The sequence below is a fragment of the Cololabis saira genome, chromosome 5, assembly GCF_033807715.1.
Source record: "Cololabis saira isolate AMF1-May2022 chromosome 5, fColSai1.1, whole genome shotgun sequence".
Lineage (NCBI taxonomy): Eukaryota > Metazoa > Chordata > Actinopteri > Beloniformes > Belonidae > Cololabis > Cololabis saira.
Window position 1 is genome coordinate 941,557 of NC_084591.1, and position 26,612 is coordinate 968,168.

Below are 26,612 nucleotides of genomic sequence, written 5' to 3' on the forward strand. Positions count from 1 at the left end.
TTCTGAGATCTTCCTGGACTGCCCGGCCGCCACCTCCATGACGCTGGAGAGCAGGGAGTCCTTCTTCTTTAGATCCTCGTGGAGTCGTCTGACATCATCCTCCAGGTCGGTGATTCTTTTGTTTGCTCGTGTGAGGAGTTTGTTTTCCTCACACGGCAGGGCTGGCATTGTGTAGCTGGGGAGAACAGAAAAAGAGCTCCGGCAGCAAGGTGTGTGGTCCACAGCGGTTGAGATTCAGGAGAGGTGGATTGTATCCTTTAAGGATAGCCTGAGGTACAGGCACTTACCGGCGCGGGCCCAGTAAAGGGCCCGGTGAGATGAGAAGGTATCCGGTAAGCAATCCGGTAAGCTCGGCGGTAGAGGTGAGAATTTCTCAGCGTTTTCCCACGCTGTCAAACGCTGCTGTCAAACGCTGCTGTCAAACGCTGCTGCTTCCGCGTTCTGCTGCTTCCGCGTCAGCGTTCTGCTGCTTTAGCCCAGATCTAGAGTTAGATTTGCAGAAGCAAGTTTTAAAGACCACAACATCAGCTAACGTCGCTGCAACGAGGGCTTCATATCTCGTTGCTCACCGGATTGCAAAAGCTACAAAGCCCTTTACAATTGGAGAGGAGCTAATACTGCCCGCTGCAAAAGACGTCTGCCTCGAACTTTTGGGGGAAAAAGCAGCTGGCAAAATGGGAAAGGTTCCACTTTCCAACAATACTGTTGCCAGGAGAATTGATGATATTGCCGAGGATATTGAGGGACAATTGCTGGACAGAATAAAAGCATCTCCGTGGTATGCAATACAAGTGGACGAATCTACTGATGTGGAAAATTCTATTTCTAAAATGTTTATTAAAATTGACATAAATTGTCAACCGGTCCCTGAGCTTTTTGTTTCTACTTCTGCTGGTCCTCGGCACAAAAAAGGTTGGGAACCCCTGCTCTAACGGACGAGGAGTGAATGAATATCTGGGCGGGGCTGAACACGATAAGGTCAGATATCTCAACACCTGGCTGCACCACGTGACTGATTCAGCCATTAAACCCTCAGGCTCCGTTCAAAGTTCAAGTTCAAGTTTATCTATATATCCCTTTGAAAACAACAACCGCTGACCAAAGTGCTGGACAAGTGGAGAAAAATAAAAACTAAACAGGACAATGTAACATGAAACAGATAAATGAAATACAACACTCATGGAGAGTTAAAAGCTAGAGAGTAAAAATGAGTTTTAAGATGATATTTAAAAACAGCCATAGAAGGAGCGGGTGTAGGTGCAGCGGCAGCTCGGTCCAGAGTTCAGTCCAGTTACTGCAGAGGCCCGGCCTCCCTGCTCTTAATGGGGGGGGGCTGTTAGAGCTGGTCAGCTGACCTAAGAGCCCCAGAAGGTCTATGGACCGTTAAAAGACCTCAGATATAAGAAGGTGCAAGACCATGTAAAGATTTCAGAACAAGTAAAATAATTTTATAATGGATCCGATACTGAATCAGAATCAGCTGAATCAAAGGTTGCCACCTTTGATTGAGGTGGGCGTGTCCCAGTCCTCTCAAAGCTGGGGGGGGGGGTCACTGATGAGCTGAGCTGACCCCCTGCATGCTCATGACAACACGTCTGGACAAGTTTTGTAGGTTCAGAGTTTATTAGTTAGTTTATTTAAAAGGGCACAATGCGATTTAATACTCTTACACGTAGGTCATAAAGTTTCTTATTGCCGTTATCGGTCGGCTTTTATCCCCGCAGCTCATCTCTGAGTTTACGTGGCGTTATTACGTCTCCCACAATAACCTACAGGTTAATGATTCAGGAAAATGATGTGAATCATAAATCCTGTTTACTTTGTGTTTACGTCTCCCAGAACAACCAGCGACGGGTTAATGGTTCAGGAAAATGACGGGTCATAAATTATGTTTATTTCCATCAGCGAGAGACACGATTAATGAAAACAAAGTAAGAAGCTCAGAATCAGCAGCAGGAACCAAAAACAGAAAACTTATCTCACTAGTAGCACTATTAGCACTATTAGCACTATTAGCACTAGTAGCACTATTAGCACTAGTAGCACTAGCAGCACTATTAGCACTAGTAGCACTAGCAGCACTATTTGCACTAGTAGCACTATTAGCACTAGTAGCACTAGCAGCACTATTAGCACTAGTAGCACTATTAGCACTAGTAGCACTAGCAGCACTATTAGCACTAGTAGCACTATTAGCACTAGTAGCACTATTAGCACTAGTGGCACTATTAGCACTAGTAGCACTATTAGCACTAGTAGCACTAGTGGCACTAGTGGCACTATTAGCACTCTTAGCACTAGTAGCACTATTAGCACTAGTGGCACTAGTAGCACTAGTGGCACTATTAGCACTATTAGCACTAGTAGCACTATTAGCACTAGTAGCACTAGTAGCACTAGTAGCACTAGTAGCACTATTAGCACTAGTAGCACTAGTAGCACTATTAGCACTATTAGCACTAGTAGCACTAGTAGCACTAGTAGCACTATTAGCACTATTAGCACTAGTGGCACTATTAACACTAGTAGCACTATTAGCACTAGTGGCACTAGTAGCACTAGTAGCACTAGTAGCACTAGTGGCACTATTAGCACTAGTAGCACTATTAGCACTATTAGCACTAATAGCACTAGTAGCACTAGCAGCACTATTAGCACTAGTAGCACTAGTAGTACTATTAGCACTAGTGGCACTATTAGCACTAGTAGCACTCGCAGCACTATTAGCACTAATAGCACTAGTAGCACTAGCAGCACTATTAGCACTAGTAGCACTAGTAGTACTATTAGCACTAGTGTCACTATTAGCACTAGTAGCACTATTAGCACTATTAGCACTAATAGCACTAGTAGCACTAGCAGCACTATTAGCACTAGTAGCACTAGTAGTACTATTAGCACTAGTGGCACTATTAGCACTAGTAGCACTCGCAGCACTATTAGCACTAGTAGCACTATTAGCACTAGTAGCACTATTAGCACTAGTAGCACTATTAGCACTAGTAGCACTATTAGCACTAGTAGCACTAGCAGCACTATTAGCACTAGTAGCACTATTAGCACTAGTAGCACTAGCAGCACTATTAGCACTAGTAGCACTATTAGCACTAGTAGCACTATTAGCACTAGTAGCATTAGCAGCACTATTAGCACTATTAGCACTAGTAGCACTAGTAGCACTATTAGCACTAGTGGCACTATTAGCACTAGTAGCACTATTAGCACTAGTGGCACTAGTTTCACTAGTAGCACTAGTGGCACTAGTAGCACTATTAGCACTAGTAGCACTATTAGCACTAGTGGCACTAGTAGCACTAGTAGCACTAGTGGCACTATTAGCACTAGTAGCACTAGTAGCACTAGTAGCACTATTAGCACTAGTAGCACTAGCAGCACTATTAGCACTAGTAGCACTATTAGCACTAGTAGCACTAGTAGCACTAGTGGCACTATTAGCACTATTAGCACTAGTAGCACTAGTAGCACTATTAGCACTAGTAGCACTAGTAGCACTATTAGCACTAGTAGCACTATTAGCACTATTAGCACTAGTAGCACTATTAGCACTATTAGCACTAGTAGCACTAGTAGCACTATTAGCACTAGCAGCACTATTAGCACTAGTAGCACTAGTAGCACTAGTAGCACTATTAGCACTATTAGCACTATTAGCACTAGTGGCACTATTAGCACTAGTGGCACTAGTAGCACTAGTAGCACTAGTAGCACTAGTAGCACTATTAGCACTAGTAGCACTAGTAGCACTATTAGCACTAGTAGCACTAGTAGCACTATTAGCACTAGTAGCACTAGTAATAATAGATTTTATTTGTTGGCGCCTTTCTGAGCACCCAAGGACACCTTACAAAAAACATAGACAATACGAATAAAATACAACAGGAAATAAAATAGAATACAAAAAATTTAGACTGGATATGCAAGTCTGAACAAGTGGGTCTTGAGGTGAGATTTGAATTGTCCAATGGAGTCAATCTGACGGATGCAGGGGGGGGGAGAGTTCCAGAGTCTGCTGGGAGAGAGTTCTAGAGTCTGGGTGCAGAGCAACTGAAGGCTCTGCCACCCATAGTGGCCAGTTTAAATTTGGGTACAGACAGGAGAGCAGCTGAGGAGGAGCGTAGAGCACGGGTGGGGGTGTACGGGTGGAGAAGGTCTGACAGGTATTGAGGGACCAGGTTATGGAGAGCTTTAAATGTGAGGAGAAGAACTTTATATTGGATGCGGTGATGGACAGGTAGACAGTGGAGCTGGATGAGGATGGGGGTGATGTGGTCAGTGCGTTTTGTACGGATGGTGATTCTGGCAGCAGAGTTCTGGATGATTTGGAGACGGTGGAGAAGTTTGTTGGGGAGGCCAGTGAGGATGGAGTTGCAGTAATCAATGCGTGAGGTGAAAAGTGCATGGACCAAGACCTGGGTGTTGTGCTGGGTGAGAGATGGGCGGATTCTGGCGATGTTCCGTAGGTGCATGAAAGCAGTACGGGTAATGTTACTGATGTGGGGGGAAAAAGAGAGAACACTGTCCAGAATGACGCCAAGGCTTTTGACTTTGGAGGAGATGTGGACCGGGTGACCATCAATGGAGATATTGAAGGGGTGGGTCTTGGAGAGTGTGGACCTTGTGCCGACGAGAAGGACTTTTATTTCCATTTAATTTGAGAAAGTTGTTTGTCATCCAGAAATTGATGGTGTTGAGACAGTCAGTAAGAGTGGGGGGGGGGAGGGAGGTGCTTGGTTTAGTGGAGATGTAGAGTTGTGTGTCATCGGCATAACAGTGAAACTGGATTCCAAAGTGGCGGAGGATGTTACCAAGGGGGAGGATGTATACAATGAAGAGAAGCGGTCCAAGTACTGATCCCTGTGGAACGCCATGTGTGATGAGTGATGGTTGTGAGTGTACATTTTTGCCTTGAACGAACTGTTTCCTGTTAGAGAGATATGAGGTGAACCATTTTATTGCAGTACCAGAGACCCCAGTACCAGCCAGGCGTTCCAGGAGTATGGAGTGGGAGATGGTGTCAAAGGCGGCACTGATGTCGAGGAGGATGAGGATGGTGAGAAGGCCAGAATCTGCTGCCAGGAGGAGGTCGTTGGTGATCTTGATTAATGTTGTTGAAGTTGTTTATTTCTAGTAGGATAAGCCCCTTGAGTTGTAACAACTCGTTTACGAGGGGGTCCTACACAAAAAACATCAAGACATAACACAACTCAGCACAATACAGTGAAAGGAGACAAGACAATACAATACAATACAGACACGAAAACAAAACAAAAACAAACAATCAAACCAAAAAAAAAAAAAAAACAAACAAGACAGACATATACAAAAATCACTTCGACAAAATTGCAACCAGAGTTTGAACAAATATTAGATGTGAAAATAAAAAATATGGTGACAGAGTTAATGAAAGCAGGAGCAGGGTGTTTCAAGGTAGGTGGATAGGACTTGATTAAAACAGATTAATGATTGCGATGATCTGATAACTACAGGTAGATGGTTCCAGTCGTTTGGGCCTTTGAACATGAATGCTTTTGTACCTACTGATTTCCTATTGTGAGGCACTGCAAAGTAAGGATAAGTAGATTGCCTGGTTTGATAATTAGATGTAAGTTGTACAAAATACTGTTTTAAATAAGGCGGGTAATCATAATAAATACATTTAAATATAAATTGAAACCAGTGTGTCTGTCGTCGAGTATGAAGAGAGGGGAAGTGAAGAGACTGGTACATTTAACAATGGTGAGTATGATAAGGACAGTCCAGTATAAATCTGCAGATTCTATTGTACACTTTGTTAAGAGGAGCTAAAACACATTTAGAAGAGGAAAAGTAAACAACATCACAATAATCGAATATCGGAAGGATCAGTTGCACAACCAGTCTCTTTCTAACACGATTTGTAAAACATTTTCTGGATCTATGTAACATGTTCATCCGACAATTCACTTTCCGTAAAATACTTTCAATATGTGAATTAAATGACAAGGTGGGATCCATCCATACACCAAGATATTTTAATGTATCGACCTTCTGCAGAAGTGTGCCATCTTTACAGAATATAGACAGTGAACTTGATATAGATTTCAATTTCAAGTTAGAACCAAAGATCATAGTGACATATATATATATATATATATATATATATATATATATATATATATATATATATATATATATATATGTTGTATACATATAACAAATGTTATCTGTTAAAATCTGTTTTATTTTGTTTTAAATAAAAAGTGTAAACTTCTTTATATGTGATTGCTTAATTTACTAATGGTTAATTATGGTTAAGTAATGCTTATGAGGCAGTTAAGCATTAATAATGTGTTACCTAAGGGATACATGTGTTACACTTTACAATAAGGGTCCAGAATAGTATTTACTAATGGTTAATTATGGTTAAGTAATGCTTATGAGGCTGTTAAGCATTAATAATGTGTTACCTAAGGGATAAATGTGTTACGCTTTACAATAAGGGTCCAGCAAGCCTTTACTAATGGTTAAGTAATGGTTATGAGCCACTCCTATACATTTATTAAGGTTTATGTCAGGTTACCGTTCATAAGGTCAGGTAAGCTACCTGATAACATACACAGCACCATTAGGAAATGATTACTTAAGACTCTAAATAGTTGTTTAATAATGCCCATCCAGTAAACATGTACACCATTAGTGAATGATTAGTAGATGTATTAGGTAGCTGTTACTTAATGCATATTCACTCCAAATAAACACCATTAGTAAATGATTACTAGGGACATTATTAACATTTTACTTATGTATTAACTAATGTATTACTTTATACTAAGTAATGCATACATAAGGATACATTATTACATCATGTAACGTTTATTAATGCTTACTAATGTATTAATTAACTCTGAGCAGTAGGCATTAATTAACTGTTTATTAATGCATTAACTAATATGCTAATTAATGTTAAGTAATACATAATAATGGTTATTTAACTATTATTACACTGTTAATTAATGCTTAATAATGCATTAACTAACTGTTTATTAATGCATTAACTAATATGCTAATTAATGTTAAGTAATACATAATAATGGTTATTTAACTATTATTAAACTGTTAATTAATGCTTAATAATGCATTAACTAACATTAATTAAGGGACCCTTATTGTAAAGTGTTACCATATATATATATATATATGTATATATATATATATATATACATATATATATATATGTATATATATATACATATATATATATATATATATATATATATATATATATACATATATATATATATATATATACATATATATATATATATATATATATATATATATATATATATATATATATATATATATATATATATATATATATATATACACACACACACATCTGTGATAACAGATACGTAACAACAATTTGCACAGAGGAGATCTTTGAACAAACATTATTTAGTAACATAATACAATAACACAGTATGATAGGCTACCCTCTGTTTATCCTCCCTGGAAATGTCTGCTCCCTTTTGACATGATGAGCTATGAGTGGCACCAGTTCTCTCCTCCCCCTCTTCTCCACCAAGCGAAGCACCGGCTTCCCTGGATGTCTTCGCCCTGGCCGCCTCCGCGTGCTTTGCACCCCCAGCATCCCGAACACCCACTTCCTCCGCTTCCAGCCCCCAGCCATCCTGCCCCTTCCATACTGTGTTTTGGGGGAAATGACAGAACAAGAAACAAGATTATTAACCTTGTGTCAGATAAATTTATAATGTTAGCAGGAATAAAGTTGACAAATCTGATTAGACAAAGTAAAATGCAAGATTTCCATGGAATGGATGATTACTATAGCCAAATGTAAGAGTTTCTATAGGAATGATTCTGTCCCATTCTGTTTTTCATCACTATAAGCATGAACATTATAAATGATGGGCTGCTGTTTCAACTTGGCTTCTGTCGATCGGCAATCCAATCGTTTCACTGCAATTGAGAAGACAATCAACAATGTTTTTTTTTCTTGCCGATGTTATAAAACATACACACTTGCTGCTACAGCTGTGTAGTGACCCACCCATTGTGCTCTGGCTCAGCTGATCGACGCTCAGACAGCAGTTAGATCCTGCAGTTTTTAACTTTTATACCAGGCTAAAAAATACAGTATAGGTCTCTACATGTGGATGGTGGACCAGAGCATGTGAGGGAAACAGAGCAGGTGAGAATTTTCTTGCTCCTTGCTCACAGACCTGTCCAAAAAAGCAGCGTTGTACACTTAAACCCAAACCTGGCATCGTCAGATTCCAGTATGAGTTCTGTTTCAGGTCTCTTCCCTCCCACAGTTTGAATAATAATTTAATCAATTACATACTTTTCGATAACAAACAGATCCAGCTAGAAAACAAGCTGGTTGTGGGTCAGGTATGGGTGGCCCTGGAGCTAAATTGGAGCGGGATGGAGCAGGAGCGCTGGTACAACTTTTAAAATAAAAATCCACACCCTGCTCCCTGCTGGAGGCCGCATATTTGCACTTCGCCACCAACTTTTACTGTTACGCTTGTATTTGGTGCCTTTTGCATCTTCAATTGGTAAATGTCTTTGACATAACATTTAAACTCTTCTTTCTAAACATATTTCTGATAATTGCACATGATTTTGTAATGTTTTACCTCAAAATTCTGATCAAAATTTACATATTGAATCTTTGAATATACTAATTAATTTTTCCACATTGGTGATGTGGTTATAACTAGTCTTGTTTCCAAACTCTAATATTTCAAAATGATTGTCTGGGGAAGTTCCACCTCAATTTTGTAAAAATAAGCGGGTGTCTGGGTGGAAACGTTTTGTGAGTTTAAAAAAAAACAGTGTTGCAAAACCAACCAACAGTCTTTTAGGGTGGGCCTTTCGTTGCTAACATTGCTGACGTTTCTGGTAAGGTGTGTGCAAAGCAGAGCTAACCAATCATTGGTTGAGGATGAAAGACTAACACAGATTTTCATTTAATTTCATTTACTTGTTCTGCCCATGGAAACATTCAAATTGTACCAAAGGAAATAGCAAACAGTTGCATCTTTATCCATGTTCAGAAAGGAGCAGGAAAAAGAAAACTCTTATTGAACCTGCCTATTTTACCTATTTTACCTTTTCAAGGAAGCTGGCTGCAACCAGCGGTAGCACTATTACAAAATCCTGCACTAACTTCCCCAGACATTCAAGTCTTGTCCAGTCTCGACCTGAACGTTGGGCATCACAAGACTAAGTCATAATTAGCAGCCTAACAATTTGTAGCAGTTAATATAAAAAGTTACCTTTCTTTTAAGTCTGAAGTGACTCATCTATCACCACGAAATGCTCCTTCCCCCAATTCTCTGTCCTTCTCTATGATGCAGCCTCTCCATCGCTGTCACGCAGACCTCCCGTTGCTTTGCCATTCTTGAAAGGGTTCTTGAGGATGCAGCAATGTTGTCCATCATGAAATCAAGCTGGCGAATAATAATAATAATAATAATAATAATAATACCTCATTCCCATCTCCTCTGATGATAGAAGGTGTAAGGGAAGTTGACATTTCATCCACAGCCTTAGCCAATGCTGTCTCCAGCTCCAATCCAAAATCATAAGATTCGCAATGGCCTAATCTCTGCAGAATGGTGGTCAGTTGTCTGCTCCGGTACAAGTGCTGGACTGTGGCACATAAAAGCACATGTTTTGGAAGTTTCCACTCGCCATTTGTCACTGCTCTACACAGGTCCTGTCCAATTGAAAGAACAAGTCGCTTTGTTTTCTCACAATCAGAAACAGTGTCTCCAGAGAAGAGAAGTTTGAGGAAGCGGTCTAGCTCTTCAGGTAACACCTCTTCTGCTGTCTTGTTTAGGTCATCTGCGGTAGGTGGCCAAGGCATAACACTGGACTTGAAGGCCTTATTGATGACGCTGCGTAGGGTGAGAGCTACATCTTTTACACTGTCCACCGTTCCAAGTCGATACACACAGGCCATGGCGTCCTCCACAGAAATACGGGAAGAGTGGACCAAGTAAAAGGCAAGGTTTCCTTTGTCCTTAACAGGAACTTTGGAAAAGGCTAAATGCTTCTTAAGCTCCTCATCACCTTGCAGACGACTCAGAAGTTTATCTCCTCTGTATTCAGGGTTAGGGTTATTTTGCTTTTCAAGCTCAAGGATATACAGGTGGCGCAGGTAGCGAAGTTGTAGGACTTTGTTTTGTTCTATGACCTGCTCTTTAATGTGGTCCCTCACCACGTTGTATGCTTTAAGGTGCGTAGAGATTGTCAGTTTCTGACCTGAGGCTTCCTTTGTCAGCTTCTTAGAATGATTCAAGTACTCTACTTGTAAGGCTTTCCAGCAGGTGACATGATAGCGAGCCCCTTTCGCATACAGGTCTTCATTTTTCACTTTGCGGAGCAGACGGCTTTTCCCTAAAGCTTCAGCCATAGGTTCAATGCGCTTCCATGCGGCACCATTGTTTTTCCAAGTAAATGGGACAGTCCTTTGGATTTTTCCATTGAATTTCTTTTCATCTGTGTCACAATATATACATTCTACTGGAAATGCAGAGCCTGTGGCTGGGTGTGACTTCCGGGGAGAGTACTTGTTGTCTGTTACTTCAAGCTGATGTGAATTGTTTTTTAGTCGATCAAGCTTTGATGTGAAATTTAAGTTACAGTTCCTGTGATAACCAGTACTGTCCAGGTTGACACCATCTAGGGTTTCTGGCAATAGATCACAAATTGCCTTCATCTGAAAAGGTGAGTCGATTGGCTCAGCTTGTCTCTTGTCTCGTATTTGAAGAAGGTGATGCAACTTTTCTTTGGGGTCATTTATGGAGGCACTGAAGCAAATGAAGTTCCCAGGCGATGGACTTGGGGTGTGCAATACACAGGTATATGATTGGATTTTTAGTGGGGGTTCAGACACATCAGAAGTCTGATCATGCAGTCTCTTTGCACTTCTCATGTTTTATTAATCCATCACTGGGCACAGAAAAAAAGAATATAAAAAAATACAATTAGTGCCACTGGACTAAATTATTAAAAAAAAGGCCTGGATAATCGAACTTACTGTATGTCACATTTCTTTTAGCGTACCCTACTGTTAGTTAACAGTTAACAGTTAACAGTTAAAAGCTAACCTCAATGAAAAAAGCTAGCTAACATGCTAATTGGTTAGCTTGTCCAGCTAACCAAATAGAAATGAAGCTATTTTGAAGAGTGTATTACCTCTGGCTCTAATATAAGAAAAACAACCATGTATAATGTTATATTAGCAAAAATGATAAGATATAACCTTATATTAGAAATGATAAAACATTCAGAAAATACTTACACTCCTTGTTCAAGTTTGCTTGTGTTTGACAGTTGACAGTTGATGCTACAGTTGGTTTGAGATTTCAAATTCTGAACATTCTAAACACTTAACAGTGGGAAGACACGCCCCTTTTACTGAACATTCGAAGAATTCTAAATGGGTGGCATCCCCCGCATTTTGCTTCATTACTCATTCCACAAATGGAGATTTCTTACAAGTTGTACCTCGTTGGAAAGGGGACTAATTGGGCCTTTTTTTGGTGTAAACAATACACCAACAGGTATTTCCAAAAGGGAGATGCACTTGATTGAAAAAAACATTTTCAAGCGTTTTTGGGTAATTTTGCCCTAAAATACTACTTGAAGCTCATTTTTCCCTAATAAAGAGTGGTTCTACCATCCCAGTAACCTTTCCATCGGATTCCTGGTGTCAATATTATGAGAAAAAGTGTGTTTGTTTGTCTTTCTAGGATTTATGGTTCAGAAGTTATGGAAATCTGCGTTTTTGCCATTTTAACAGGCAAAAATTCTAAATGGGTTCCAAAAAAGAACTTTCGGACCAATTTTTTTTCGGGCAACAAGTAAAAATCGTAAGCAAACACCTAAAGGATCCCAAAAAAACACGTTTCAGAAAAGAGTCCATCGGGTGCTCGGGAACCCCTCCTTCCTACTAGACTAATGAGCATGCAGACACACACCAAACGACAAGCAAGCAAGTCTACTCCTGGAATTCTTCTCCAAGGCTCTAATGGTCGGTGAATGCTGCTTTGTTTAGTCTGTTCAAATCTTCCTCTGTGGCTGAATGTATTGTTAGTATAACATTCATTAAAATTATACTTGACTTATCTAGATAAAAGTTAATATGGTATATTTAAAAGCTTGCAGTGTACTTTAATTTGAATTATTATTATTATTAGAGGTGAACTTAGTCAAAGTTACATTTCAGCATGTTGGCTTTAATGCTGCTTGACATTATTACTTTATAATTTATAAAATAATGTGATTAAAATGCTGACTTTAATTTATATATTGGGGAAATAGTTGAAGTTAATACTTTAATTAACTTTAATTTCAACTGAATTTAATTAATGATGATTTTGGATAGAATGGCTTTAATTTAAAATATGGTTAATAGTTTAAAACTGACTTTGGTAAATGATTAGTATGACTTTAATTTAAAAGTGTCTACCTTTCATAGTAAAAGTAATGTAAAGAAATGCCTTTGTTTAAAAAACTTTAGTGTTAAAACTTATTTAAAATTATTGTTTAAAGGACACTTTGTTTAATGTGCTTGAAGGCACTTTAGTTAAAAGATGGTTTATTGTAATTTAATTTGACCATTTAAAATGTAATTGTTTAAAATAGGTAGTTTGTTCAAAATGACATTTGTTTAAATACTTAAATACTCTAAAATAATTGTTAAAGGGTTTGTTTAAAAATACTTTTACTACTTTTGTTTAAAACCAAATTGTTTATTTAAGAGACATTATTTGTTTAGAAATGTTTAAAAATATAACTACTGAAACAGGACTTTTTTGTTTAAAAAATTATTGTTTATTTTGACAATGTTGTTAATCATATGTTTCCTTGTTTTTAAGGTTAACAACCTAACTACGCTACTATTCGAAGACCCCCAACAAAGACCAACAAATTGATTTGAAAAGTTGGAAAAATAAAGTTGGAAGAGGTTGGAAAGAAGCTGAGTTGTTGTCCTTCTGTCCAGTTGGAGAAAATTGGAGTTGACTTAACAGCGGTGGTGTGATAGAAAGGGGTTGAAAGTCTGGGGCACTCTGTGGTATCGAGCTTTAGAAGGAGGTATGGTGTTCTGTTGAGGGTGGCTCTGACTGGCTCTGAGATCAACATGTTGAGAGTGCCTGGGCTTTAGAACAGATACAGCCTGTGATGGCTGTGTAGCATTCGCAGTCTCTGCTTCATTATTGTCTATGGGCCCGATTTACTAAGATCCTAAATAAAGAGTACTAAATTGCGTGTGCACTGAAAAAGTTTGCGCGTGCTGTTGTTGTGTGTTTTGCGGGTGATCAACTAAGAATGCTCGCACAATTGATAACAGGTGCAAACTGCAGTATTTAAATGAGGTGTTGCGTGTCTTACGGTTTGCGAGCGCAAACTTTGCGGCATGGAGAGTGGATGGAAAGCAGGATATAGTCGCAAGCGCAAAATGAAATTTGGAGTTAGAGACAGGGTCGGCGCCAGAGCAAATATTCAGAGGGGGCACGAGGCTTATTAGGGCGGGCACAAAATCAGTCCTGTAGGACAGCATTTTAAGGAAAAAAGTGCATTCTCACTGCTTTCCTATTAATAATCTGTCTAAAACATGTGGAGAAATAAAATCACTTAGATGTAAATAATGCAAGGAAGCGCACATTTTACTTTGACTGAAAACGTTTTACTCGTAACACACAACGAGGTCACATACATGTTTTCAATATATCAAGTTGATCCGTTCATGCCCCGACAGAGCGGGGGAACGGCAGGCAGCAGAGCCGCCTGTCAGAGCTGACAGCCGGCCTGCAGGTTTTTGTGCAGGTTTTTGTGCAGAGCGAAGCGACCGGTGTACAGAGCGAGATGGCAGAGTCTGGAAGTCAGGCTCTGTTGAAGGGGCTGACTGGACAGACTGCCACCAGGATGGCTGAGTCTGTGTTGGATGGAGAGGAGGATAGTGTAATGGAGGAGGATTTGTTTAAACTTGCTGCAAAGAGGAAAACACCAGAATCCGCAGTTGACAGTGAAAATGTGAACAAAATGTCTAAGCAGAGTCGGCGGCGAGTGGGCGCAGACTCGGAGCAAAGCAGGGCGCGCAAATATAACTAAAAAAATTGTTTTTTTTGTAAATGTATTTTTTAAATGTAATTTACGAAGGATGATTTCACGTTCAATAAGATAAGTAATCAATAAAATACAAAGTTTTGGCACAAAGGCTTGGCCTGCTTGTGGGCGAGTGGAGGGGGGCACAATAAGAGAAGGTGGCAAAGATATAAGGCGAAGAACTAAAGAAAAAGTGGCCTTTAATAAAACTTGTGCAACCATTTTTAAAATAGCATGCAGCAGAATAAAGACTCTCTCTGTGCGTATTCTTTGATTTTGGATGTCGCCTCCTTGCCACAATAACAGCAGCAGCAGATTAGCACCTTCCTTTCGAACGTATTAAATATAGACGCAATCACAATACGCGCAATTACTTTCAGGCTTGGTAAATCTCATTGCGCGTGGTAAATGGAGCAATTTGCATTTTCCCCTCCCAGTATTTAGCGCGTTCTGCCGGGTACGCCCCATATTGATTATTCATCAGGGCAAAAGTACTAAATGGATTGCGTGCGCTATTCTGCGGATTTCAGAGACGCAGTCGTCTTTGCACGCTGTTAGTAGATCAGCTGGCACTTTGGTTTGCGGGTGATGTCAAGTTTGCACACGTTTTTACACACGCAAACCTTTAGTAAATCGGGCCCTATGTGTTCACTAACTGCGTCATCTCGTTGGTTATCAAAATGGACATCAAAACTTAATAATTTATCAATATTATATTATACAAAGATGGTTATTATTGTTATTATTAGTATTATTATTATGTATAGTATATTATATTATTATTAGTATAGGTATCGGATAGGTGAATGGATGAATGAATGGGATGCCTGGGTCTGGGGCCCTCCGTTGTCGGGCCTGCACGGGTGTCGCCTTGTTGGGGGGTTCCCTCTCTCCGGGCCCGTCTCCGGTCCCCCCCGCTGCCTCTGCGGCGGGGCGCCCCTCTGGTCTTGGAGGGCCACTTTCGTGGGGGGCGGGTGCGCCTGCCCGCGTCGGCGGCCGGGGCGGCTCTGTCTCTCCGGGCAGGCTGGCCCCCTGCCGGGTGGGGGTCGTTGGCCTGAAGGGTGAGGGCCTCCTGGCCGCGTGTCCGGCCCGGACCAGCGGGCCGGGGATTGCCTGGGTCGCGGTCCGCCGCCGCGAGATCCCTGGCTGCTTCTTCCCGCGCCGTGGGGGCCCCGCAGGCGGTGGGTTGCCTCCCTCCTACTTCTCCCCTCTGTGGGGTTGCCGGTGGCCTGGGTTCCGGGTTCTTCCGTGTCGGCCTCTGGTCTCGCGGGTGGCGGGGTTGCTCCCCCCCCCCCCCACTATAGATACACTTCAGGTAGAGCTTTGTTTGGTTTATTATATACACACACACACATAGCCACTTACTCACATACATATACACAAACATACACAGCCACACACAGCCACACACACAGACATACACACAGACATACACACTGGCTTGTTCACCTGCATGCTGGCTCTCTAGTTTTTGGGTTTAGGTAGCGGTAGCGGTAGCTTAGCTCAGACTGCAATCAGATCTCAAGATTTGGGTCGATTGCTGTTATTGTTTTGGTTGGCTCCGTGCCGGTTTTGTTTGTGGTTTTTTGTTGCAGATTTCCAGTGCTTGACGTGTGTTTCCGTGTGTTCCTGCTTCCTGGATTGGCAGTGGATGTCGTCACCCCCCCCACCAAAAAAAAACAAAAAAAATCACTGGGTTTGTATGTGTATATTTATGTATGTGTACGCATATGCGTATATATGTATATATATTAAATATAGTAATAATGCACATATATATATATACTTTTGGTTTCTACCGTCAATCATTAATATGTGTGCAGACAAGGTTAAAAAAAAAAAAAAAAACAATAACAGAAATTATAACACTAATAATAATAACAGTACTAATAATAACACTATCACATGCAATAATCATATTTACCTCATTCTGCTGGACATTTCAGTTTTTTTTAAATTGTATATATGTTAATAAGTGCCACATTTGTTTATTAACTGTTTGCTGTTTTTAGATCTGTTTCAGTGAGTGAAATAACTGGAGTTAAATTCCTTGTTGAGCCAAAGTTCAAACTTGTCCAATAAAGATGATTCTGATTCTGAACAGAAATGAAAGAATCAAAAGAGTTCCTTTATTTGCAGCAAAATGGATGTTTTTATTTCTTGTACTGATACAGCAGCTCAGAACCCTAACAGAACCAGAACCAGAACCAGAACCTGAACCCCCCCCAACCAGAAACACCAGGAGCTGCAGCTTTGGCTCCATCTGCTGGCGGAGCGCGGAACTGCAGTGCAGAATCTTCATTATTAAAGTCATTATTAGACATTATTATTAAAGTCATGGTGTAGTAACACACAGGGCGGGGGGGGGGGGGGCAGGGTCCAGGTCCAGACCCGGCGGAACCGCAGGAGGATCCATGTCGTTCCTGATTAAACACATTTATGTGGAGTTTGAGTGACAGCTGCATCGTTCTGGGGGGGCTGGTTCCGGGTCGGTCCTGGTTCCGGGTCGGTCCTGGTTCCGGGTCGGTCCCCCCCCCCCGCGTCCTCCAGTTCCAGGGTCTGGATCAGAACCAGGAAGGCGGCGGGTCGGCCCTGTGGCCCCGCCCACTTCTAACAGGTTAATAGTAATAAGTTAAAGCGGCGGGGAGTCGCCGTGGCGACCGCCGGCGAGGCGTCTGTCCGTCTGGCCTGAGGCCACGCCCCCGCAGGGCGAGGCCCCTCCCACTCCCCCGTCGCTGACATCATCACTGACATCACCGCTGACATCACGGGGCCAGTACCGGTCCTGCATGTAGTGGTCCGACGAGGCGAAGCTGGGCGGCGCCGGCCCGGGTCCGGGTTCCCTGAGCCGGGTCTGGAGCTCCGTCTCCCACTCGCCCTCCACCAGCTTGTACAGGTCCAGGGAGGCCCGGGCATCCTCCACCGAGCAGTGGCCCCCCGACCCGGCCTGGGGGGAGAGGGGGTTAGAACCGGGGGTTAGGACCAGGACCTGGACCAGGACCTCGACCAGGTCCTGGACCTCAGAAAAAAATGAAGCTAACACAGATGCTAACAGAGATGCTAACAGAGATGCTAACAGAGATGCTATGCTATAATGCTTTGGGGGAAACCCCAATTATGTCACAGAAAAAATATGGATATATATCGAGTATCAACATTCAGCTAGAAAATATGGAGATATGACTTTTGGTCCATATCACCCAGCCCTAACTGGACCAGGACCAGGACCAGGACCAGAACCAGAACTAGGACCAGAACCAGAACCAGAACCAGGACCAGGACCAGAACCAGGACCAGGACCCACCTGGATGCTGCGGCCCAGCAGCCGGCCCGCCAGGACCCGGAGGGACGGGCAGCGCTGCCGGGGCAGCCCGGCCAGCCGGCCCAGGAGCCGGGTCATGCACGTGTCCCGGACCATGTGACCCGGGTGACGCAGCGCCAGCGCCTCAAAGTCGTTGTAGACGGAGTGACCCACCACGACCCGGCCCTGCAGGATCCGGACCACCTGCAGAATAATTAAAAACCGTGCTTATTAATCACAAAACACAGTTTAAAACATCAGAACCAAACCCGCTCCGACCCGGTGTGTCAGTGAAAGGTAAAATATGTTTGGTGTCCTGGAATGCCCTGAATTCAACTTTTCATATTAATTATGCTCATGTATTATTATTATTATTACGCTCGTTTTTGAATTAGGACATTTTCAGGCCAGAGGTGGAAGGAAGGGAGAAATATAGATTTTGTGTCGGCGTCAGCGACGGCGTGTGTTCTGCGTTGCCGCGTACCACACGCCGTAGGCACGGCGTCGTTTTGACGCAGAACCAGAACTCAAGCTTGAGTTTCAGCAGCTGAAATGATTAAAAACTATCTCCGGGCTGCAGGTTTGCGGCGATGAAGAACCGGCTGATCGTTAAATGTGGCCCCCCTCCTTGGATGGAAATATGTTTTGTTGTGGTTCTCTGCTCACCGCTGGATGAAAACCATCATTGGTAAGCTGTCATAATATTCATTATTTCTGATAACATTGTCATGACGATGAATATCAGGCCTTTCCTATATCGTTTGTTGCTGTTTGACGCCGTGTTGCTCGGTCATTGTGTTAAATACATGTCGTCGCACAGTAAACTGTTGTCGTGTCTGAATTGTGCTACTCTGCGAATCCGACATCTATGGCTAAGATGAAAACTTAGCCTTAAAAATAAAAATATCCCCACAATAAGTCGTAATTATGAGACAAAAAGTCAAAATTATGAGATAGAAAGTTGAAACTAGACAATTTCCTCGCAGAAATTTCGAGAGTGTCACGGCGGGCTGCTGCACATTTGTGTACATTTTGCAAGCAATAAAGGTGATGGACACAAAACTAAGTCCAATGACACCACCCAGGATTCTGTATGTCAAACCAAAGTTATAGCAGAAAATAGACAACCAATCAGAAGAAGGGGCGGGGCTAATTTGAACCAATGAAGGTCAAGGACTCAATACTGAGTCCTATGACACCACCCATGACTCTGTATGTCAAACCATTCAAAAGATATTGGACTATAACATATCGGCCAATCAGAAGAATTTGTGTGTATATATATATATATATATATATATATATATATATATACATATATATATATATATAATTTGTATATATATAATATACAAATATAAATATTTATATGTATAATAATAATAATAATATACATATATATCCCATGAACCGGTTCCCAGATTTCTCCATTTTCCAGGTTATATTATATGAAGTCTGTACTGACTGGGTCATGTGACCAGTCTGGCTCAGTCTAACCAGTACAGCTGAGCTCTGGTTGCTAGGGGCAACAAGAACCTCGAAATGAGGAATGTTCCGGGTTCGCTTTGAGAAAACCCCAGATTTTGCCTTGTGACAAGTTCTCAAATAACTCAGATTTGTGAGAAAACCATAGCTCCTAGCAGAAAAACAAAAACATTGTGAGAGACACATAACCCGGCAGATTCTGACAATCTTAATTTTATTCAGATATTCCTTAAAATGTGTTAGTAACGGCAGTTCGAAAACAAACTTGTATTTTTTTTTTATTACATTGCAGTCAAGGGAGACCGAGGCAGGAATTTGCGTGGCTGTTAGCCCCCCCATTTGAGTTTTGTGCATACCCCGCCTGTCAAAGTCACATTTTATGAATCCCAACACCTATGTCTACATTCTGACCAAAAATTATCTGTCTACCTTTTACGGTTTGGCCGTGAGCCCGAGTTACAAATAAAAAATAAGGTCATTTTTTGACATTTTCTCTCACTCACGCTTCACTCTAAATTTGACAAAAAAGTGATTTCCAGTCCTCGCTTGAGCGCTCATATCTTGAAAACTGTACATCTTAGGAAAAAACAGTTGCAGGTTTGGAGAGAGAAGAGAAGTTTTCCTCCTTTTTGAAGTTTGAATGACATTTCTACGTGCAAGTATGAGAACGATACGTGACTCAGAAAAAAGGTGAATTTTGTCTTTTTTTTCTCGACATTTTCCCATCTGCTTTGAATGGCGCCATAGAAATACATGGGAAATTTAGCTCCCCATTAGTTTGGAAATTTGGAAATGTTTTTGCACTTTGTGCAAAAACTATTTGTGCAATCGCTCTGAAAATCCACAGGACTGTAGTTAAATTCAGGGCCTACAACTTTCTAAATCGGTTCAGAATTTCTCGAGTAACGGTGTGCGAGTGGTGAGGCCCCAAAGTTTTCCCAATGCGTTCCGGATTGGGGTAAGCGCGCACGTTTTTGCACATTGCGCAAAAACGTGCACGCCAATCGCTAATAAAAGTCATAGCACACGATTCCCGCTTAAGGCGCACGTTTCTACGTTTTTACTTTTCGCGTTTTCTCAAAGCTGCGGGACTAGTTACGCGCCGACGTTTGTCCGGAAAATGAATAAGATGAAACGCACACAATAACAACATTGCTATTGCATAGCTATGGAGGAGGCGTGCCACTTGGCGCAGCCGTGGCACTAATTATGAGATAGAAAGTCTAAATCCAGCATTCCCCCCAGCCCCGGTCCGGTCCGGCTCACCTGCTCCCGGGCCTCGCTGAAGGGCAGGGCGTCCCTCAGGTGGCGCCGGCTGACGCCGCTCCAGGGCGTCCTGAAGTCGGTGACGGGCTCCACGGGCCGGACGTAGCGGTCGTACAGCACGTTGCCGTGGTAATCCAGGACGCTGCAGCGGGCCAGCGCGCTGGTGCGCCCGCCGGGCCCGGTACCGACCATCTCACAGTCCAGCGCCACCACGGCGGCCGGGCCGGCGCCGGGGCCCGGGCAGGGCGAGCTCCGCCCACTGGCGGGCGGGCTGGCCTCCGAGGAGAACCCACTGTCCACCTCCCAGCTGGCGTCGGCACCGGGCCGGGCGGCGCCGCCCAGCCGGGCCCGCTTCCCCCCCGGCCCGGGAGGGGAGCCGGGCCTCTTCACGCCGCGGCCGGCGAGCATCGTTTGCTGCATCGTCTGCTGTTTCCTCCGCACTCTGGCGTCCCGCGAGGCGCACCGCAGCATCGCGTTCCGGCACCGGCGCCGCTGATTACCCAGAAGCCTCTGATTACCCAGAAGCCTCCGATTACCCAGAAGCCTCCGATTACCCAGAAGCCTCCGGTTACCCAGAAGCCCCCGGTTACCCAGAAGCCTCCGGGACGCAGCTTTACTCCGCTCTGCTGGCGCCGCCATCGTCAGGTCTGGACGTCATCGCTGAGGACGGAGGAGGTTCAAACTCAGGACACTTTACACAAACACAGATATTTCCCCTAGGGCTGTGCGATTAAGCGATTTTAAATCTAAATCGGATTTATTAATCAAGACGGTGTTAAAAAAAGGAAAATGGATTTTCCTCTCTCTTTTTCATATAGCTGGAAAAGAAGAAGAGAGCTGTCTGCATTACAGACGGAGCTCGTCTAGTCTTTGTTTGGTCAAGAAAATTGTAAATGTTGTCACTTTACTAAACTCAGGGAGGATTTACAGGATCTTTCAATTGCATTTCATTCCCAACAGGGAAATCTGTTTGCTATTTTTCTTTAAAACTAAAGATAAAATATTTTAAACAATTTATTCCATTGTCTTTTGTAGTTTTACCAAAAAAAAAAATCGAAATCGAAAATCGGGTTTTAAGAGAAAAAAAAAAAAAAAATCAGGATTTTATTTTTGTCCAAAATCGCCCCGCCCTAATTTCCCCCTCTAGGTTTTGAAAACTACTATCATTTCCAGGAACCTGCATAAATAGTCCAGGGGCCAGAGCCCAAAATTTCACTCATCAGCAAGCTAAGATGTGAATCTTTCTGACCAACATAGAGGTCACTGCAGCTCTTTAAACTATAAACAACAAATTTTTACACAATTTTCGCCTCAATGATAATCTTCTATCTTCTATCTTTTATTCCTGTGTCATCTAGGAACAACAGAGACACAAAACACAAAAACTGGAATACTTACAGGACCATAAGGATTCAGGAAATGTATCACATCTTAGCTTGAATGAATGCTTAAAAGGTCCCCTTTAAAATGATACCAAAGACAATATAGTGAAACGTTGACAGATTTCCTGAACATGAGTCTAAACCAGGATCTGCAGCAGCATCTAAAATGTAATTTTCTGAAGGGGGTTTGAACTTCATGAGCTGATAACTCTGATCCAGCTGCCACTCAGGAAGGTTTTATACCAGAATATCATCTACAGACGTGGATCTTTTAAACAATCATAAGCAAGTTTGGTCACCTTGAGTGGTTCTGATATCTGGTCTGGAACATGGACTATAACTAGCCGTCAACCCTCGTGTTGTCCTCGGGTCAAAATGACCCGCCACTGTTAAAAAACAAAAAAAATTCCCCTACATGATATTTTTTTACCTTTAAATTTTATGACTTTTCCTAGGTTGTCCCCAACAGTAGAAAAAATGAAATGTTTTTAGTCACATTTCCATGTGACCTGTACAAAAAAAAAAGTACAAAGGTGAGTCTTCGGGTCAAAATGACCCGTAAGGTAAATAGAGTTTGCTAAATGTCCGTTTCTCTCCGTTTACAAGCAAACGTGAAGACGGAGGTTTTAAAAATCTACACTTTGGCCGGAGTTTTCAGAAATGATGGTTTTTGGAGACTTTGAGCTTCGTTTTCGTGTAAACGAACGAACAAAACGCAGGAAAACACCAGCGTTTTTGATACGTGGAAACGAGGCCTCAGTTTAAACTTTACTGGCCAAACCACCTGAAACTTTAAAATCTTTAACTCTTTTTTGTGATCAAATGTTTTTATTTATATTTCTTTTTTTTATTATTATAAATGTTAGCATCCACAACGATGCCAAACAAACATTATACACATATTTTCACCCCCTTCCAAACACACCCCTCGGACCTAAGCATTAGATCAGGGGTCACCAACCCGCGGCTCTAGAGCCGCATGCGGCTCTAGAGCCGCATGCGGCTCTTTAGTGCCTTCCTAGTGGCTCCTGGAGCTTTTTCAAAAATGTTTGACCTTTTTTTTTTCCTTTTCTTCCTTTTTCTCTTCTCTTTTTTTTCCTTCTTTTCTTTTTTTTCCTTTCCTTTTTAATCTCGGTATTTCTTTTTTCTCAAAATTTCGACTTTTCTCTCAACATTTCGACTTTTTTCTGGACATTTCGACTTTTTTCTCAAAATTTCAACTTTTTTCTGGACATTTTGACTTTTTTCTCAAAATTTCAACTTTTTTCTCAACATTTCGACTTTTTTCTCAAAATTTCAACTTTTTTCTCAACATTTCGACTTTTTTCTCAATATTTCAACTTTTTTCTCAACATTTCGACTTTTCTCTCGACATTTCGACTTTTTTGTCGGCTTATACAAGACTTCATTTTTTGCGGCTCCAGACATATTTGTTTTTTGTGTTTTTGGTCCAATATGGATCTAAAACATTTTGGGTTGCCGACCCCTGCATTAGATGAAAATAATTAAGAAGAAGGAAAACAGAAGATAATACAACAATAAAAAAAAGAAGAAAAAAAAAGGACAAAATAAAACAAAGCCAAAACCTAATAATATCAAAAACTTGACAAGGATTAGCTGCAACAAAGTCTATATCAATTTTAAATACATCTTTCAAGTTTGGCTTTAATTTGATCTGCTGCCACATCTTTAACTCTTTATATTATATTTACTCCACATTTCTCACTCCAGTAGAACCTTATAGTTTCAGCAAAAACAAACTTTACTAAATTACCAGAGGTTCTTTAATATCCTCCAATAACCACCTGGAGTTGAGATCCTGGAGATTTTAAGTGTTTTACTGACTTATAAAGGGTTAAATCCCCCTCAGGTTGCAGTTTATTAAAGCCGTATTAAAGTTTAAACTATAAAGTTTCTGAAAAACATTAGTTTCGTGATGTATTTGATGTTTAAATTCATCCATGGCTGCATTTATCGATAATCACCAGATTTCTGGACGGAGTTCCGCGCTGCGTTTGAAACCAGAGTCTGAGCGAAGAAGAAGAAAAACGAGGCATGAAACTCTGGTTTCTCTCGGGAATAAAACCTCTAATAACGAGTTTGTGGGTCTGTAGGTGTCACACCTGGACACCTGGACGCAGAGTTTTAATCACGATAACCGGCCATTTACCTGCTCCGCAGACACGTGTGCCGCCCGGACATGTCTGGATCTGGAGGCGGATTCTGATTGGCTGCTTCTCTTCTTCGTCTCCTGCTGGAGCAGCAGCCGCTGGAGGCGCCGCCTAGTGGCGGCTTCGATTATGTTTACTTTTATTTTTTCTTCTTTATTGAACACAATAAAACAACATAGAACAGTAATTAAATATGGAGGATTTTTTTGTGCCAAAATTAAATAAATACATCATTAATCAATTAAAATGGGAATTAAATATATCATTAATTAATTAAATGTGTAATTAATTAATTAAAATACAATTAATTTTAAGTAAAAAAATATATTTATTATTTCAGCATTTAATTATTAATGACACATTTAATTCATGATTTGGTGTTGCGTGTGAATCATGAAATGTAAAGTTTAGAAATGTTTAGAAAGGCTTCTACCTCCAGTTTCAGACCAAAGCAGTGGATTCCACTAGATTTGCGTTAGCTCCGCCTACTGAGTTTGACGAGTGAAACTGACAGTTTGACATTCCATGATTCACACGCAGCAACACGTAATCATTAATTAAATGTGTCATTAATTAATTAAATGCAGTTTTACATTCCATGATTCACGCAGCAACACAAAATCATTAATTAAATGTGTCATTAATTAATTAAATGCTGAAATAATAAAAAAAAAAATTACTTAAAATGTATTGTATTTTAATTAATTAATGACATATTTAATTAATTGATATATTTAATTCCCATTTTAATTAATTAATGATGTATGTATTTATTTATTTATTTAATTTTGGCACAAAAAATCCTCCATAATTAAACGTCTTCTCGTAAGGATGATAGTAAACTTAGTAGACATAATATGAGATGCTGTCAAATATAGAGCTATATAGAAAAAACTATTAACTATATATGGAAATAAAAGACAAACAGGGGTTTTTATGAAGTGCAAACTATAAAAGTATCACAGTATTTAAAAATCAGGCAAACAAAAGTGCCAGAAAGAGGAGTAAGGACTGAGGCATCAAAAAAACAAAACAAGATTTATCGCCACAATTTTTTCTTAGCCATTTTGTTGGAGTCTATTTTTCTTAGGGATAAGAAGAATAATGTAAAATCCTTTAAAAAAAAAGAATCAAAAGGAGGGTTTGATATTCCTCCACTTACTACATTAATATATTATTTACCCATGAGAATAATTATATTTATCATGTCAGATACTTCAAGTTTTCTATATAGAAAAAAATGAGAGAGATATAAGACTGGAATGTCCTCTATATTCTGACCAGTTTCTTAATTCTAACCAGAAGTTTCTGGAAAAACATCTGTTCTAAAGTTTCATCTGCTACTTTACAGAAAGCACATTGATCAACTTCCAACTTGAACCTTTTAAGGAATTCTGCAACCGGGTAAACTTTATACAATATTTTAAAGTGAGTTTCCTTAATCTTTGGGGAAATGGGCCATCTAATGAATTTAGAATGAGCTTTTATAATTGATATGTATAATAATACATAATTATATGCATGCTCTATGGTTTTGTACACCGGTACGGAGGTTCTGGACGGAGATTTGTGAGGATTTATCCACATGGATCAACTACAGAATCCCAGTGTGCCCCACAGTATGTATATCAGGACACCTGGGAGATATTCAAATGGAATCTAACTGGACACACCGGGTTCTCACTGCCTTATGTATCGCAAAGAAAACCATTCTAGTGAATTGGAAACAAAAGTCCAATTTATGTATTAAAGCAGCACAACGTAACTTTCAGCTTTTCTGAGTTTGGCGGCATCTTTTGGACAAAAGCGGTAGTGCTTTACCAGAAAGAACACTACGTTTCCCATGAGCACCAGCGCGTACTGCCGGAAAACTCCTGTCCCGTCGCTGCATTTGTTTTGATAGAAGACGGGATGCTTTTCTGTTTCACCAAGTGAACAGACGGAACGCAAAAAAAAGATGTTAAACTGCTGGAAAGGAACTGGAATTTACCGGGAACCTTAAACAAGGAAGCCAGGGAGCGGTATATGGAGAAAATAATGATTATTAACGGTCTGGCAGTGGCTAGGGCGTCTCCGGGTCTCCCGGGGAGAATCGGGCCGTGGGCGTGGGGGTCCCGCTCGGAGGGCCCGTCCTGCCTGGGTGGGGGTGGCTGTCTGCGCTGGGGGGGCATTGCTACCTCGGCCCTCCGTCGCTGGGCGGGGGCCGCGTGGCCCTGCGTCTGTGGGGACTCCGTGACCTTTGGGGTGTCCGCCGGGGTGGCCCCGGGGGGGGGTGGGGGCTTCGGCGGGTCCAGGAGGCATCCCCTGACCGGGGGGTGCACGGGCGGGCGCGGCGGCGGGGTGGCACCATTCCCAGGTGTCTATGTCTTATGTTGTCAGTATGAATGGGGGGATGTTGGACCGTTTCCCCCTCCGTCCAGGGGCTCCGGCGGCGCCGGGGGTGCCCGTGGAGGTACGGTGGGGCCCTGGCCCGGCTCGGAGGGCCGGGCCCCGTCTACTGGATGGCCGGTGGGGGAGCGTGGGCGTCTTACCAGGGCCGGCTTTGCTGGTCCTGCCTCCTGGCTTCGGCCTCTGCTCCTCCTCCTTCCCCCCCTTACAGGACTCATACGCACATAGGAGAAGGGGCGGGGGAAACGGTGCTGGACCCCCCCGGGGAGGGAAACGGTGCTGGACCTCCCGGGGAGCTGCTGGTTCCAAGAACCAGAACCAGCCCTGGAACCGGTTTGGTGGAAAAGAGGTAACATAATAAATGTGAAGGCCGGAGTGAAACCGCTGACCAAACGTTCCACAAGTCCAGGATGTGGTAATACCCCCACCGGCCACACGGGGGACTAGGGAGCGTAAAACACTTAATAAACA

General features: G+C 41.9%; 1 protein-coding gene across 1 annotated transcript; it reads right to left on the reverse strand.

Annotated features, from left to right (window-relative positions):
- Positions 1 to 16,255: 16,255 nt before the first annotated feature.
- On the reverse strand, positions 16,256 to 23,873 carry isg20 (interferon stimulated exonuclease gene). The gene is made up of 4 exons (XM_061720721.1): positions 23,753 to 23,873; positions 20,201 to 20,860; positions 17,453 to 17,653; positions 16,256 to 17,095 (listed from the first exon to the last, which is right to left on the reverse strand). The coding sequence occupies exons 2-4, from the start codon at positions 20,837 to 20,839 to the stop codon at positions 16,781 to 16,783; spliced, it is 1,155 nt and encodes a 384-aa protein (XP_061576705.1). The 5' UTR covers positions 20,840 to 20,860; positions 23,753 to 23,873; the 3' UTR covers positions 16,256 to 16,780.
- Between the last annotated feature and the right edge of the window lie 2,739 nt (positions 23,874 to 26,612).